The sequence below is a fragment of the Lepidochelys kempii genome, chromosome 18 (assembly GCF_965140285.1).
Source record: "Lepidochelys kempii isolate rLepKem1 chromosome 18, rLepKem1.hap1, whole genome shotgun sequence".
Classification (NCBI taxonomy): Eukaryota; Metazoa; Chordata; order Testudines; family Cheloniidae; genus Lepidochelys; species Lepidochelys kempii.
Window position 1 is genome coordinate 21582312 of NC_136397.1, and position 15653 is coordinate 21597964.

Sequence of the window (15653 nt, forward strand, 5' to 3'; positions counted from 1 at the left end):
GCGCCAGGCGAGCTGGCGATGGGGCGGGGACAGACTGCTTCCCCGCCTCGGTAACTCTCACGGCGTCCGGAGCTGTGAGCATGCGCAAAGTGATCTGAGCGGCGCTGGGGCCCGGGAGCTGCTGATGCCAGAGGCTCGGGCCCCGCTCTCGGCTGGGCCATGGCCCCGCGGCCCAAGGCCTTCAAGATCCGCAGGCTGCGCGGCCCCCAGAAGTACGGGGTGGCGGGGCGCAGCCTGCCGGAGCTGCTGCGCAAGGCGGGCAAGCGGCTGCAGGTGCGAGCCCCGGCGAGCCCGGCTGCGGGCAGCCCCAGGGCTCGGCCTGGCTCCGCGCCGTCGCTCCCCTGGGGCGGGCCCAAGGCGCTGTCAGGACGGCCCCCCCCGCCCCGCCCCGCCCCGCGCGTCGCGGGGTGTTGGTGGGTGCCCCAGAGCTAGGGCACCTGAGCGCCCCCGACAGGCAGGCGCGTCCGAGCGTGGGGGGTGAGGGGCGCGTCGCCCTCAGAGCAGGGGGGCCTGTCTTCCCGGATACCCCCCCCCACCCCCACCCCGCTTTTCGGGAGCGGACGATCATGGGGCCCCGGCACCTTCACCCCGCCCCAGAGTCCAGGGAGGGCAGCTCTGGAGCCGCAGAGGCACCTCTCGGCGCTGGAGGAATCTGTATTTTTGCGCCGTCGCTGATGTTACACTGTTTATTTTAACGCATTTCACTTGTAAAGGTTTCTGTGGGTCCATTTGCAGAGAACCTTCATTAAAGTGCAACTGTGTGCGCGCGTGTGTTCTTTTTGTGAACAGCTTCCTTTTCCCGACTGCCGGCTCTGTTTGTATGAGGATGGGACAGAACTGACTGAAGGTTACTTCCACGGCGTTCCAGATAATACAGACCTTGTACTGCTAGCCCCAGGGGAGACCTGGCAGGGTTGTAAGTGGGAAAAAATTTAATCCGTTTATCTTGCAGCTTAAACAGTTTCACATTTCGAAACCCCAAAAGGGAAGGAGTCGGAACTTGGGATTTTATCTCCATCTTCGCAACTGTTGCTCAAGGTGACCTTGTAAAGGCCTCCTTGTGCCTCAGTTTACCAATCTGCAAAAGGGAGTATGATACCATACTAAAATTTCATTACAACATTCTACTGTGCATTTACTAGTCTGAACTACTAAAGCCAATCTACAGTGGTCATCTTAAGAATACATGTGGATGCATTATCATTGGGTTTTTGTTCACGCCCTTATTTTAAAAATGTGTGCAATGGGCTGCCCACTTTTTCGTGATGTGTTACTATATTACTAAGAAAAGGAGTACTACTGGTACCTTCGAGACTAACACATTTATTTGAGCATAAGCTTTCGTGAGCTACAGCTCAAGCAAGCTTATGCTCAGATAAATGTTAGTCTCGAAGGTGCCAGTAGTACTCCTTTTCTTTTTGCGAAGACAGACTAACACGGCGGCTACTCTGAAACCTTTATTACTAAGGTAAAAGTAAAAAGTAAACGGGAAGAAATTTCCCTCATTTTTCAGAGTTGGTTACTTGGGTGGAGAAAAGCCTGGTAGGTTTTTGAACAGGCACAGAATAAAAGTAAAGATGCCTTTACTCGCTCTGAGTGGAATCTTACTCCCCAAGTAGTCATGTTGAAGTCAATGGGGCTACTCTGAGCAAGGTGCTGTTCATCATGAATAAGGTGAGGGGAAGTTGGCCTGAAGGGAAACCCTTTGCTCCCACATTTCTGATGAAACACTAGAAAGTCAATACCGCGGGTTTGGATTTACTTTTAATTAAGATATAAATGTTGGCAAGTAGCATATTACTCTTTTAAAATGTTTTTTATTCCGTCCCAGAGAAACTTTTTATGGAACACACCAAACCCCAGCTGAAAGCACAGTTCAGACTACATAAGTTTTCCTAGCACTAGTTTGCTTTTTTCTTCATTTAAAACTACAGTTGTCAGTGACATAGATCACTTCCTAAATACATTTTACGCACAAAAAGATGACATTGTTGAGGCTGCACAAAAGCTGCTATCAGATGAGCAGGCTCCCAAGAGACAGAAGCTTCTAGTGGATCTCATATCAAACCTAAGTGAAAACATTTTGGCGGAAAGCAGAGAGGAAGACAGAAAGTGGTTTGAAGGTAAGTTCTGTATCAGTATAGCAGTTAAATCTCTCAGCAGAATGATAGATGAGATAGTTTAAAACAATTTCCATCTTTAATTTCTTAGATTTGATCACAACACATGGTCTAGGCCTTCAACTCCTCTATGCTTTATCAAATCTAATTCTAAAATGACCCAAGTGAAGAGGATCCTGCCATTTGCCTAGGAACATTGTACAGTTCAGTAGATCTGTCAGATATTCCTCTTACTTGCCTCCCATTTCTTTTACATATACAGTCTCTGGGCAACTCTTTAGTATTTAGATGTTTTTGATGTATATTCCTCTTTGTTTAGATATCTATTCCCTTTAGATGTCACTCAGTTAAGCTATATCTATTTGGCTCTTTTAATATCTCCTTTTAAACCCATCCATCTTGTACCCTAATCATTGTGATGTTCCTTTCTAAATACCCTTCAGTTTGTCATCTTTCTGATACAGAAGCGCCTGGAACTAAACATCGTATGCCAGGTATGGGCCATCAAGGAGTATCGTTAAGAGCAATGATTGGTATATGATTTATTAAGGGCAAACAATGTACTGAGCCCTATGTAAAGCCAAAATAGTAAGGCATTCTTGGTGTCCAGAGTGCTTACACTATGAACAGGGAAGCAAAGCAAATAAACAATCATACTCACTTCATTTCATAAAGAAAAGGAGCTAGAGATCCAGCCAAGTAAAACAACAGCTTGAGATTTTTTATACAAGTCATAAAATATTTATTTCTTTTAGGTATGGAGTCTCGCTTTAAGAATAAATCAAGTTATATGAGATACAGTTGTGAAAGCAGAATACGAAGTTATATGAAAGAGGTAAAAATTGCTGTTTTGAATGTAGCTTGGTTTCAAGCTGTTATTAAAAATAAATCTTTACATTAGACCTGAACAGCTGAATTTTTTCCATAAACAGCCATGGAACTATAAGTTTTACATTTAAATCTATTGGATTTATTAAGTAGATTCAGGGTGCAGTAGGCACTGTCTGAGCTAGGAATGACATAGTGCTTTTTATTTTCTTAAAGGTTAGCAGTTATACTTCAGCTGTTCATCCAGCAGCACAAGCAGAATATAAAAGAATAACTGACTTTATGTTGGATAAACTGAAGTCTGTTAAATATAATGGCTGTTACTTTGACAGAAGAGAGGAGGCGGCGGTCCGCCTCTGCACTACTGAGGGATGGTTCTCCTGTCAAGTAAGAAACTATTTCAAAGACAAATAAGTGTGTGTAATGTATATTTTATGTGCTGTGCTTATGAAAATAAATTGTAATGGGAGTTATGCATTTAAAGGCAGAATAAGCCTTTGGGCACTGCAAACTATTAAACTGAAGAGAAATAATTTACCTACCTACAGTGACTGAAGGACGCTGCCAGCATAATTTGTTCTCAGATAAAATTCTTTGGTGTTTTTACTAAATTTAAACAAGACTTAAGACCAACAAGTGTTTTGTTTTTGTTTTTTGGAGTGATATTTTAAACATTGCAGCACTGAGAGTGAAACTGACTAATTACTTTGAGCATCCAACTTTTGAGAAGCAAAGTGTGGCATATTACCTCTTATTAATCAAGGGTGTGGGTAACATAACTAACTGATTTACAACATTTTTAAGTTGACAGTGTCCCTTTGCTGATTGTCATACTGCTGAACAAATTCAAGCCTTACTAGGGGAGGCAGGGCTTTCCAGGATTCTGTATTTTATTTAAGTAAAATGTCTGATTTAGGCTGATATTTCTGTTAGGCTTTCAGCAGGACATGGTGCCAACGGTTGTGTAAACAATCACCTAGCTTTAAAAGAGGACTTGTTTCTTGCCCTTTATAAGCTAAAAATTGGATTTCACATCTGCTCTCCTGAACCACTGATCCCCAAATTGTTGTAAAACAGCAGCGGTATCAGGGGCTTCAGTACAAGCTTTCCAATCATTGTTAAAAGTTCCACCATGCTAAGAGCTGCCCTCCATTCACCTCTTACATAGGCACACATTTCACAGTCATTTCTTAGCCAGAGTTCTCTGCTGCAGCAAGTGCTGGCATGCTGTACAGCAGTGGTGGGCAACCTGCAACCCATCAGGGTAATCCGCTGGTGGGCTGCAAGACAGTGTTTACATTAACCGTCCTTAGGCACGGCCACCCATGGCTCCCAGTGGCACGGTCACGGTTCCACAGTGGCGTGGGCTGCAGGGACATGCTGCCTGCCGCTTCCCACAGCTCCTATTGGCCGGGAACGGCAAACTGTGGTCACTGGGAGCTGCGGGCAGCTGTGCCTAAGGACAGTCAATGTAAACACGGTCTTGCAGCCCACCAGCAGATTACCCTGATGGGCTGCAGGTTGCCCACCACTGCTCTACAGTGATGGAATTTGAGGAAAGAGATAACTACTTAGATACCTAATTAAATACAAGCATACGTTAGCTTACTGATATTGATTGCTTATTTGTGCAGGGAAGAACTATTAAAATTTTATCCTGTGTTTCCAAAGGCAGGCTTTGTCAGTGGATGGCCTTGATTCTTCCCATATCTTTTCCTATGCAACAAGTCGAATACATTTTGCTGGGTGGATACTATCCCTCTGCCTTTATCTTTTTACAGGGTCCTTTTGACAGGGATTACTGCCTGTGTAAACATTCCATCAATCCCTACAGTAACAGGGAGAGCAGAATCCTCTTCAGTACGTGGAATCTCGATCATATGTACGTATAAAACATTAAACCAAACATACCTGTTACACACCTTCCACCTTCAGCATTAAACAAGATACCAACCCAGCTTGTTTTCATCTTATGGGGAAGTCTGATGGTTGGTCTGCTCATTTTATCCTAAATCCACTGAGATGGAAGGTTTGCAGAAATGGGTGGCAAGATAGAAATCTACAATACATACTACATTCTAGTACATTCATTGTTAGCTGCTCTTCCCTTACCCCTAACTTCTCTGTGTATTAAAAACATCCCCCACTAGGCTCCTCAGGTGACTAGTCTTTCATTTCTGCCCCTGCCCAAAGCTGTTTCAGGTGTTATGTAATTAGAAATTACATAGGATTCTAGGGTCCACATTACTCATGCTAAGCTCCTTTCTTTAGAATTTAAAAAAAACTACCATCACCACCACACACATCCTAATATCAATGCAGAAAAATCTTACACATGACTGAAAGGTTAGCTCCCATCCTTCCTTTAGGGAATACATACATGGTTTGTTAAAAGGAAGTTTGTTACGGTCAATAATGGAAAATGCTTCCCTCATTTTATATTGCAGAATAGAGAAGAAACGTACTATTGTACCAACACTGGCAGAAGCTGTCAAAGAACAAGATGGAAGGGAAGTAGCCTGGGAATACTTCTATCAGTTGCTATTTACTCTGGAAAATTTAAAACTAGTGCATATTGCTTGCCATAAGAAAGCCAGCCATAATCTCACCTGTGACAAAACTAAAATATACAGAAAAAGAAAGCGAATGCAGAAGGTCTCAAAGTGACTTCCCTGAAGATGGCTTTTTGCTGTGGTTTTCTAAACTATATGAAAGGACACCATTTATAATATTTCTGAAATTCTTAGTGAAAGAACATCATAGATTGATCTCTTCTTGCTAAATTTCCTAATATGTGTGGCTGCAATCAAACCTCATTCAAACATTTGTCATTCCACCTTTCATACAGTTGGTTTCTGAGGCCCCAGCTCATTTTCTGTGAGGTAGTTAAGTTGTTCTACAGAGCTTACAGCTGGGCAAACAATCTGTGTGCCTTAGATTTACCAAAGGCTACCACACAGTTAGTGGCAGAGCTACTCCCAGTTCTGTGTCCCTGTGATCTCTGCTCTAATCTACTAATGACTCCCATTTTTAACCTATTATTTTACATACATATTTTCTAAAGAAACTTATCAGTGGTGCTAGATTCTTTTTTTTTCTTGGTTCATATTCCTCTTTTGTTTTTTTTAAAAAAACATCTTCTAACTTCCTTGGCTGCTTGACATTTCTTACAGTGTTGTGCAGTACTGCATATGAAGGATATTATAGGAAAAGGCATTGTATGTTCAATATCTTCGATAATTGTCTGTTCATCAGCTGTGCTCCCCTATACCTCTTAATTATGTAGTAAAACGTGAATGATTTTTTTTAAAAAAGGCCCTCTGGAATCAACTGAATTCTCAGGAACTATGTTAATGTAAAACTTCAATGTATTTTTATATATTTGTTTAATAAAGATCTTTCAGGCATCTTACCTCATACATAAGTATAAAGGAGAGATAAGGTGTGTACAAGCAACTAGTGCAAAATCAAATGAACTAAGACCCACTTCTGATAGAGTGAAGTATAAATTGGTCAGGCTAGAATAATGTCTTTTGGCACAGAGTTGTGTTTTTACATTTGGTGAAACACTAGTCACAACATGCCTGTCTGTTTTTTCCATGTACTTGCGTCTCTCTCTTTTCCACCACAAACACTACTCCAAGTAGCATTAGGTTATTAGTAAAAAAGTACCATCTTATTGTTCAAAGTGGGGAAGTTTTACTATATAAAGTGAGTAACAAACTCAGAAAATAAGCATTCAGCATTGCTGCTATACAATGAGCGGGTGCATTTTTAAAACAGGGCTATGGCAGACCCAATAGTTACCTGTCCCTGTTAATTTTTAAACATATACTTCTTTATACAATCAAAACAATTGAATAGTAATCTGCAACTGTTTTAATACCAGTAAATAAGAAATCTACACATTCACTCCAGGATATTTTTGGAGATGTAACAACAAAATGAAGATCCTGTTCTTGCCCTGCTGACAAATCTAATGTCGTCTATACAGTATGTTCCCTAAATAATTTAATATCACCCTTTAAGATGCTATTCAAAATAAATGTTATTCCGCCTGAATAGACACTTACGAGGTACAGGGGTTTACAAATAAATCCCCAAAAGCCTGAAAGACAAAAGCTATAGGGATTACAGCAAGATTTAGTTAAAAATCGTAACTACACTATTTTAAAAAAGTTGAATGCCTCTGTATTAGAAAAGAGGAAAAGCACTAAGACATTGCTGACAGTAATATATCAGAAGTGAAAATAAGTGAATGAACATATCATATACAATTCATTCAGCTTTTATGTGGATGCTTAATAGGCAATAGCTGTAGAAATGAATATATATGTAAGCCATCTGCTGAGATGTTTCCTACTTTTCTAGAAGTATAGAGAGCAAGTACTTAAATGTTTCAAAAATAAAGATCTAGAAGCTTATTGCCTAATAACCACTGCCAGTGAAGTGTTACCAATGTTAGATAAACTAACAATTTTCATGAAGTCATTTGAAGCTGCTCATTTTCCAAAACCACTACAACCTGGGAAAATCAGGCAGACCAACCTTATTCTGTACTTCCAACACCCATTCATCTAGTAATAAATGGTTGAAGAAAGCTCAGAGATTAGTTTTTATTCCTTCTTGAGCATCAACAGATTTACTGAGCTCCCATAAATAAGAGCTGTGTAAACCAACTGAAGAAAAACAGTAAGGTTACATAGGTATAAATGAGGGCAATATTTATCCTGCAGTATCTTTACTGCTGGTAATATATGTGAAAGAAAGAAAACCCAGCTTATACCTCAGATGGTAGGTGGAGTTCATTGAACAGAGAGTAAAGCTCTCATACTTGTTTGTAAAATAAGCACATCTGGTCATCTAGAGACAAAACAGAACCCACACTGACATTTGTACAGGGCCATTTTTTCCAACAGAACCACAATTTAAAGGTTTGTAAGTTGAATTGATTAGTTTCAGAAGTAAACAAATGGTATAACACTAAACATAAGAAATACAGGATGGACTCCCTCTTAGGTATTGGGTACCAGCAGCTTACTTACTAGGCACCTATGAAGGACACAAACGTGTTAGTCACATTTTGCTTTTAAGGTTTTTCTTCTTTTTAAGAAGATCACTGTTAGCCCCACGGCGACCTGTGTTGTACGTGCTCAAATTTACATAATGCTCGTTAGCTGTTCCTCTTCGCACCAAAGAGATAAAGTAAAATTGCTTAGTTTATTAAAGCAACAAGTCCTTTAATGCTGTTAAATTGGTAAATCAGTAGCTGTGGCTTCTAAATCCTACAGACTTCATACTTCCACATTCACTAGTAAAGGCACTCACTCTCTTCCACACCCAGCTTCGGGGTTTTGTCTAGGATTCCTAGAGAAACTGTCTGTTTCTCTAGGAAAGGCACTTGTACAAAGATGTCATGCCAGTGAAATGTGATGGGTAGGGCAGCTAATTATAATAGGATCACTAATTATTTTAACAGACTTATAGAAAGAGACAATTTAACAACTATAAAAGTTATGTTTTTTGCATTCTGTGCTTAAAGTGCATCGTTGTCGTCGTCATCGTCTTCCTTTGCAATGAAGTGTAGCTTTCTAAATTCCCGCCTGCTCATTGTGGTGCATGTGACTGCAGCTGCTGGGAGGTCCTTTAAGAAAGAGAATTTATTAACAAAAGCCAGCTGCTGTAGCAACTAAACAGCCCTCCCATACAGACATTTCACATTACTTTATACAGGTTCCTCAACTGGTATATGCTAGACATTAACATATACTCTACTGCAGCTGACTGTGTTCACATACATCTTAAGCAAAAGCAGTCTGAGGTGAGCCTGCTCAAACTGCTCATTTTTTGCTCTTAACATCTGCCTTAATGTGTGGTTCTTGCTTTCTTTTTTTAATACTTGGGGGGAAAAAATTGGGCTAAGTGCTCTACAAACAAATCCGCACATTACCCCTGTATGATGGTTAAGTATTATTCCTCATTAAACAGCTGGGGAAAAAGATTATGTCTTGTCCAAAATTACAATGTGTCAGTGGTGGATCTGGGAATAGAACTCAAAATCCTGTCCCATACTCAATCCATTAGTTCAGCTGGTGGAAAATTTCTGTTCTGTGGGAAAATTCTCAAAAATCCTGATTCAGAAACATTCTTTTGCTTAGGTAAAAATGTTTAGTTTTGGTTGTCATATTAGAATATGAAAGATGGTCTTATATTTAATATTATTAAAATATAGTAAGTCAAAAATTTGACACTATTGAAATGAAACATTTTACCTTACCAAAACAAAATGATAAAAGCTGAAAAAAACATTTAGACATTTTCCTTTCAAAATCAAAAGTTCCTGCAAAATGTTTCAATTTAGATTAAACCCCCCCCTTAAAAAACAAAACAAAACATCAAAATGTTCAGTTGAAAGATTATCAGCCGGCTGTACCCAATAGCTCAGGATGCTTTGAGCAGGGGTTGGACTAGATGACTTCCTGAGGTCCCTTCCAACGCTGATATTCTATGATTCTATGTTTGTCTAACAGATTGTCAATATTGGTCAAATTTGCTTGAAGTTTTGGCACCACTCTAACATTCTTTGGACATATAGACTAGAAGCTAAAAAGGAGTTCATAGGAGCAAAATTAAAACAAACAAAAAAAAAACACTTCAGAGTTTTATTCTTCTTACCTGCATGAACTCAATGTTTCCAAAGAATCGATCCACTGGCATTGGCTGGTTACTGTCCTCATCTAAGAAAGCACTATTATCCAATTGAATTGGTTTCTTCTGGAGATCCACGGTCTCCAGCCCAGACTCATCTGAAAACGCAGTTCCACAGCTGCTCTCCTCTTCCACATTTGGGATATGGTTTTGCAGAAAAGTTTCACCTTCCTCTTTCTTTGGTGGGCAGCTCTTTCCCTTCAGTGCAGATGGTTTTATGGAAATATCATCATCATTCCCCTCTCTCTCTTCATTAATCTTTGGTGCACTTTTGATTTTACTCTGTAAAGGTTTCATATTGGGGTCAACTGAGTCTCCCAAGAGTTGAGTCTCATCAGATGTTTCCGTTGGTTCTTTCAGACAGCGAACACTTCCATTTCCAGATACAAGTTCTTGTAACTGCAGTTTCACTAGGCTGTTTTTTTCACATTTTAGCCTCTTTGAAGGGCGTCTGTCAGTTGCTTTGTGTGAAGAAGCCTATCACAAAGAAAGAAGATCTAAGGTCTAGTTCAAATAAACTTCACTAGACAACATTAGTGGCAGGCTGGATATGGAGCTTAACAGCTTAATGAAGTGAACACTGGGTGTTCTTTAAGGGGCTGCCGTTTGATCTAAAGCTATATGCTTAAGTAAAGTTGATTTTATGATAAACAGTGGGTTTAAAATTTGACGCAATTACATTTCACAAAATTACAAACAATCAATCACCATTTGGAATCCTCTTCCCATAGAAAGCACAGAACTAACGTAGCATGTGGATGATCACCCATCATATTTTTCACAATATTCTTCTTGATAATTACCATAACAGAACAAACAACTTTATACACCTTATTTTATGAGATAGCTATATAGGAATTCACAAGACAGTACATACACACATGGTTTACCACAGTGCACTTTATGCTGTGAACAACAAATCCAGAAAACTGACTCCACAATGTATAAACTTGTTCCCTTGATTGTGTTTTTTTGCATAGCCATATAATCAAAATAACGTAAATATAGTGAATCTGAAACGTTTTCTTTAACCAATTCTCAAGCTAAATCGATCACACTGGTGGCTCATTTTGTAGCTGTTTATAATTAGATGCAAAAAACCCTTCGTTGCTGTGTTTAAACAGATTTTAAACCTCAGAAGAACTGTGGTTCCCACAGCAGCCATAAGTAGGCCACATTGCACATATATTAAAGGTAAAACCCTAGACAGAAAGTAAGGGATAATGATTGCTGGGGAGGACACATTATTTCTTAGTAATTAGTGACGTGCTGAAGAAATGGAGTCATTAACCTCACCAGCCATTGACTGACCAGAAAATGCCTTAACTATTCATTATTGCCATTATCAACCATGAAACTGTAAGTTTAAGGAAAAATAAATTACCACTTTATAAACTCAAGATAAAACTACATATTACTATAGAGTACTTTTTTTTTTTTTAAACAGAACAGGTTAACTGCTAGTACAGTAGTCAACAGGAAGACAGGATTTCACTTCCAGTGTGTTCCTCTATAGTATGCTGTTGTTCCTTAGAACCATTTAATGAACCTTAGAACCAAGGTTTTATGATACAAAACTGGACAATTCAACCTCCGTATAGACATAATATGCAAAAAAACCTTGTTTTTAGAGTGAAAAGGAAAAGGTGCCAGTGCATTTATTTGCATGTACGCACCACTGGTTGCATGTTTAGAAAACATGCCACTGCCACCCTGATATTCTGAAGTAACAACCTGAGGAATCAGAATTAGTTATATATGATCTGGCGTACCTCAAATTACTGACACATCCATATTAACATGCAAAATGAATGTTCCATATGTTAATATATTAAATGTTCATCGCTATGTTTCTTTATATAGCTAATACAAGGCATGTATGTTATGCATGTTTATTTCCATCTCCCTTGCTCTCTGGATAATCATGTGTAAATTAACTAAAGTTTAGCTGTAGCCGTGTCAGTCCCAGGATGCTGGGGAGACAAGGTGGTTGAGGTAATATCTTTTATAGGACCAATTTCTATTGAATGGTCCCTTAGCATTTAGCTGTGACACTCTAGGGTACCTTTCCCAGACCTGAAGAAGAGCTCTGTGTGGCTCAAAAGCTAGTCCCTCTCACTAACAGAAGTTGGTCCAATAAAAGATATTACAGAGACAAAGTGGGTGAAGTAACTGAAAACATTTTGTACAACATATAATTTTCATGGCCTTACTAAAAGTCAAAACATCCCCTATATCATACTCCAAAATGAACAGCTCAGTGCAAAATGAAGTTACTTAACGTTCTTAAAACATTTCAGAAAGTGAAAGTCACAGGTTTTTCCTACCAGACACACTGTTTTTGTGGATTTGCAAAGATCAACCTCTTGATGAGATGAAGACTGGGTTGCTGCGTTGTTTCCAGCCTTCTGGCGTTCTGAAGATGGCACTCCATCTGCAAGCTAAACCAGATGCAATTTTACAGTGCAGAAGGGATGTGGGGGTTTTGTTAAATCTTTAGCAGTAGAAGCACCCATTTGAGCAACAAGGACTCTCCGAAAGTATCACGGTGTGCACCCAAACGATCTGACACAGATCCCACAGGAACGCAGGGCAGACCGCTGAGGCAGAATCCTCTCTCCATTTAGGTAAGGCGGGAGGTTCGCCTCCTTATCACGTGGGAGAAGTCCGCACCCGAACTTGGAAGTGGTTAGGGTTAGCAAGAGAGATCGGGACAGGAACAAGATGGCTTTTAACCTCTGTCCAGCACCCCCCCACAGCTGCTCCCACCAGGGCAGGGTGTGGGGCCGCCGGTTGGGGGGGGGGGGGGGCGCCGGCTGGGGGGGTGGGCAAAGGGCGCACGGGGGGGGCGCCGGCTGGGGGGGGGGGCAAAGGGCGCACAGGGGGGGCGCCGGCTGGGGGGGGGGGGCAAAGGGCGCACAGGGGGGGCGCCGGCTGGGGGCAGTCGGGGGGGGCAAAGGGCGCACAGGGGGGGCGCTGGTTGGGGGCAGTCGGGGGGGGTAAAGGGCGCACGGGGGGCGCTGGTTGGGGGCAGTCGGGGGGGGTAAAGGGCGCACGGGGGGCGGTGGTTGGGGGCAGTCTGGGGGGGTAAAGGGCGCACGGGGGGGGCGCCGGTTGGGGGGGGTAAAGGGCGCACGGGGGGGCGCTGGTTGGGGGCAGTCTGGGGGGGTAAAGGGCGCACGGGGGGCGCTGGTTGGGGGCAGTCTGGGGGGGTAAAGGGCGCACGGGGGGCGCTGGTTGGGGGCAGTCTGGGGGGGTAAAGGGCGCACGGGGGGCGCTGGTTGGGGGCAGTCTGGGGGGGGTAAAGGGCGCACGGGGGGCGCTGGTTGTGGCAGTCGGGGGGTAAAGGGCGCACGGGGGGCGGTGGTTGGGGGCAGTCTGGGGGGGGTAAAGGGCGCACGGGGGCGGTGGTTGGGGGCAGTCTGGGGGGGTAAAGGGCGCACGGGGGGCGGTGGTTGGGGGCAGTCTGGGGGGGTAAAGGGCGCACGGGGGGCGCTGGTTGGGGGCAGTCTGGGGGGGTAAAGGGCGCACGGGGGGCGCTGGTTGTGGCAGTCGGGGGGTAAAGGGCGCACGGGGGGCGGTGGTTGGGGGCAGTCTGGGGGGGGTAAAGGGCGCACGGGGGCGGTGGTTGGGGGCAGTCTGGGGGGGTAAAGGGCGCACGGGGGGCGGTGGTTGGGGGCAGTCTGGGGGGGTAAAGGGCGCACGGGGGGCGGTGGTTGGGGGCAGTCTGGGGGGGTAAAGGGCGCACGGGGGGCGGTGGTTGGGGGCAGTCTGGGGGGGTAAAGGGCGCACGGGGGGGCGCTGGTTGGGGGGGTAAAGGGCGCACGGGGGGGCGCTGGTTGGGGGGGTAAAGGGCGCACGGGGGGGCGCTGGTTGGGGGGGTAAAGGGCGCACGGGGGGGCGCTGGTTGGGGGGGTAAAGGGCGCACGGGGGGGCGCTGGTTGGGGCAGTCGGGGGGTAAAGGGCGCACGGGGGGCGCTGGTTGGGGCAGTCGGGGGGGTAAAGGGCGCACGGGGGGCGCTGGTTGGGGGCAGTCGGGGGGGGGTAAAGGGGGCACGGGGGGGCGCTGGTTGTGGCAGTCTGGGGGGGTAAAGGGGGCACGGGGGGCGCTGGTTGGGGGCAGTCTGGGGGGGTAAAGGGCGCACAGGGGGGCGCCGGTTGGGGGGGGTAAAGGGCGCACGGGGGGGCGCCGGTTGGGGGGGGTAAAGGGCGCACGGGGGGCGCTGGTTGGGGGCAGTCTGGGGGGGTAAAGGGCGCACGGGGGGCGCTGGTTGGGGGCAGTCTGGGGGGGTAAAGGGCGCACGGGGGGGCGCTGGTTGGGGCAGTCGGGGGGGTAAAGGGCGCACGGGGGGCGCTGGTTGGGGCAGTCGGGGGGGTAAAGGGCGCACGGGGGGGCGCTGGTTGGGGCAGTCGGGGGGGTAAAGGGCGCACGGGGGGGCGCTGGTTGGGGCAGTCGGGGGGGTAAAGGGCGCACGGGGGGGCGCTGGTTGGGGCAGTCGGGGGGGTAAAGGGCGCACGGGGGGGCGCTGGTTGGGGCAGTCGGGGGGGTAAAGGGCGCACGGGGGGGCGCTGGTTGGGGCAGTCGGGGGGGTAAAGGGCGCACGGGGGGCGCTGGTTGGGGGCAGTCTGGGGGGGTAAAGGGCGCACGGGGGGCGCTGGTTGGGGGCAGTCTGGGGGGGTAAAGGGCGCACGGGGGGCGCTGGTTGGGGCAGTCTGGGGGGGTAAAGGGCGCACGGGGGGCGCTGGTTGGGGGCAGTCTGGGGGGGTAAAGGGCGCACGGGGGGCGCTGGTTGGGGCAGTCGGGGGGGTAAAGGGCGCACGGGGGGGCGCTGGTTGGGGCAGTCGGGGGGGTAAAGGGCGCACGGGGGGCGCTGGTTGGGGCAGTCGGGGGGGTAAAGGGCGCACGGGGGGGCGCTGGTTGGGGCAGTCGGGGGGGTAAAGGGCGCACGGGGGGGCGCTGGTTGGGGGGGTAAAGGGCGCACGGGGGGGCGCTGGTTGGGGCAGTCGGGGGGGTAAAGGGCGCACGGGGGGGCGCTGGTTGGGGCAGTCGGGGGGGTAAAGGGCGCACGGGGGGGGCTGTTGGAGGGTAAAGGGGGGTGGAGAGAGGAGGGGCGCTCGGGGGGGGCGCTTTGACCGTGTAGCCCCCCCCACCCCAGGGGAGCGTGACTGGCCCGGCCAGAGCCGCTCCGGGCTCGGGCTCTCCTCACCTTTCGGGTCCTCATAAGACGCCCAGGAGGGGGCGGCTCTGGCCGGGCGCCGCCAGCTCCCCCAGCTGCCTCCCCCGCCCCAGCCGGCGCCGCGCCGCTTCCGGGACGAGCTCGGACGTCGCCCGCCGCCGTGCCGACGACACTACGCCACGCACGCGGCGGCCGCCATCTTTGTGATGGGGGGGAAAGGCGGGGGAAGACAGACAGAGAACAGGCGCCATCTTTGTGAAGGGCGCAGCCGCCTTCCCCCCCCCCCCCCGCGTGGTTGTGAAGAAAAGCTTGAAAATGTGACCCTTAAAAAAGCTCAAAGTCCAGAAAGCAAAAAGAAACCCCACATTTATTGTTTTAGAAAAAGTCATGATTTTAAACTAATCTCATGATTTCCGGGGCCGCACTCATGATGTTTGAATGGCTGATATTGTAATATTATAGCTAATGTTTCCGATCTCTGGGATGAGGGCAATAGGGGTGTATGTGAGGGAAAGTCACTTCATTTACAATGAGATCCTTTCAGCTTCGTCTTGCTCTGACTTTTGCTTTCTCAGAAAAATGGCACACCTGCAGAGCCATGGCTCTCAAATGTCCCTCATCACAAGGGAACATCACTCATTTTAGTGTTAAAGTTACTTATACCCCTCTCCGCCATTGTGACAGACTTTTATTATGGACAATTATTTTACATCAGAAATAAAGAGTCTGGAAACTGTTGCTATCAAAAGACTGATTACACAACACGATGGAATCCTGCCGGGTTTGAAATTGCCTGAATTAATAATTTTGGTGTGTTCCC

General features: G+C 46.2%; 2 protein-coding genes across 3 annotated transcripts; one reads left to right on the forward strand and one right to left on the reverse strand.

The window, feature by feature from the left end:
* Nucleotides 1–63: 63 nt before the first annotated feature.
* On the forward strand, nucleotides 64–7520 carry DFFB (DNA fragmentation factor subunit beta). Of its 2 annotated transcripts, XM_073316544.2 has the most exons (8): nucleotides 64–273; nucleotides 790–916; nucleotides 1935–2123; nucleotides 2564–2614; nucleotides 2876–2955; nucleotides 3165–3335; nucleotides 4730–4830; nucleotides 5396–7520. In XM_073316544.2, the coding sequence occupies exons 1-8, from the start codon at nucleotides 160–162 to the stop codon at nucleotides 5613–5615; spliced, it is 1053 nt and encodes a 350-aa protein (XP_073172645.1). In that variant the 5' UTR covers nucleotides 64–159; the 3' UTR covers nucleotides 5616–7520. The 2 variants fall into 2 exon arrangements, with proteins under 2 accessions (XP_073172645.1, XP_073172646.1); XM_073316545.2 differs by lacking the exon at nucleotides 2564–2614 and having other exon boundaries at nucleotides 66–273.
* On the reverse strand, nucleotides 5967–14992 carry C18H1orf174 (chromosome 18 C1orf174 homolog). Its single transcript, XM_073316546.2, has 4 exons — nucleotides 14864–14992; nucleotides 11984–12097; nucleotides 9624–10133; nucleotides 5967–8592 (listed from the first exon to the last, which is right to left on the reverse strand). The coding sequence occupies exons 1-4, from the start codon at nucleotides 14876–14878 to the stop codon at nucleotides 8485–8487; spliced, it is 747 nt and encodes a 248-aa protein (XP_073172647.1). The 5' UTR covers nucleotides 14879–14992; the 3' UTR covers nucleotides 5967–8484.
* Between the last annotated feature and the right edge of the window lie 661 nt (nucleotides 14993–15653).

What these genes read in the sequence shown, in the direction of transcription:
- DFFB (XM_073316544.2), top strand. Translation starts at nt 160, where the DNA reads ATGGCCCCGCGGCCCAAGGCCTTCAAGATCCGCAGGCTGCGCGGCCCC. An exon ending in AGGGGAGACCTGGCAGGGTT is followed by an intron (nt 917 to 1,934) that starts GTAAGTGGGAAA and finishes TTAAAACTACAG; the next exon opens with TTGTCAGTGACATAGATCAC. An exon ending in AGACAGAAAGTGGTTTGAAG is followed by an intron (nt 2,124 to 2,563) that starts GTAAGTTCTGTA and finishes AATACCCTTCAG; the next exon opens with TTTGTCATCTTTCTGATACA.
- C18H1orf174 (XM_073316546.2), bottom strand. An exon ending in CCACAAAAACAGTGTGTCTG is followed by an intron (nt 10,134 to 11,983) that starts GTAGGAAAAACC and finishes TCTTTGTGATAG; the next exon opens with GCTTCTTCACACAAAGCAAC. An exon ending in GAAACATTGAGTTCATGCAG is followed by an intron (nt 8,593 to 9,623) that starts GTAAGAAGAATA and finishes TCTTTCTTAAAG; the next exon opens with GACCTCCCAGCAGCTGCAGT.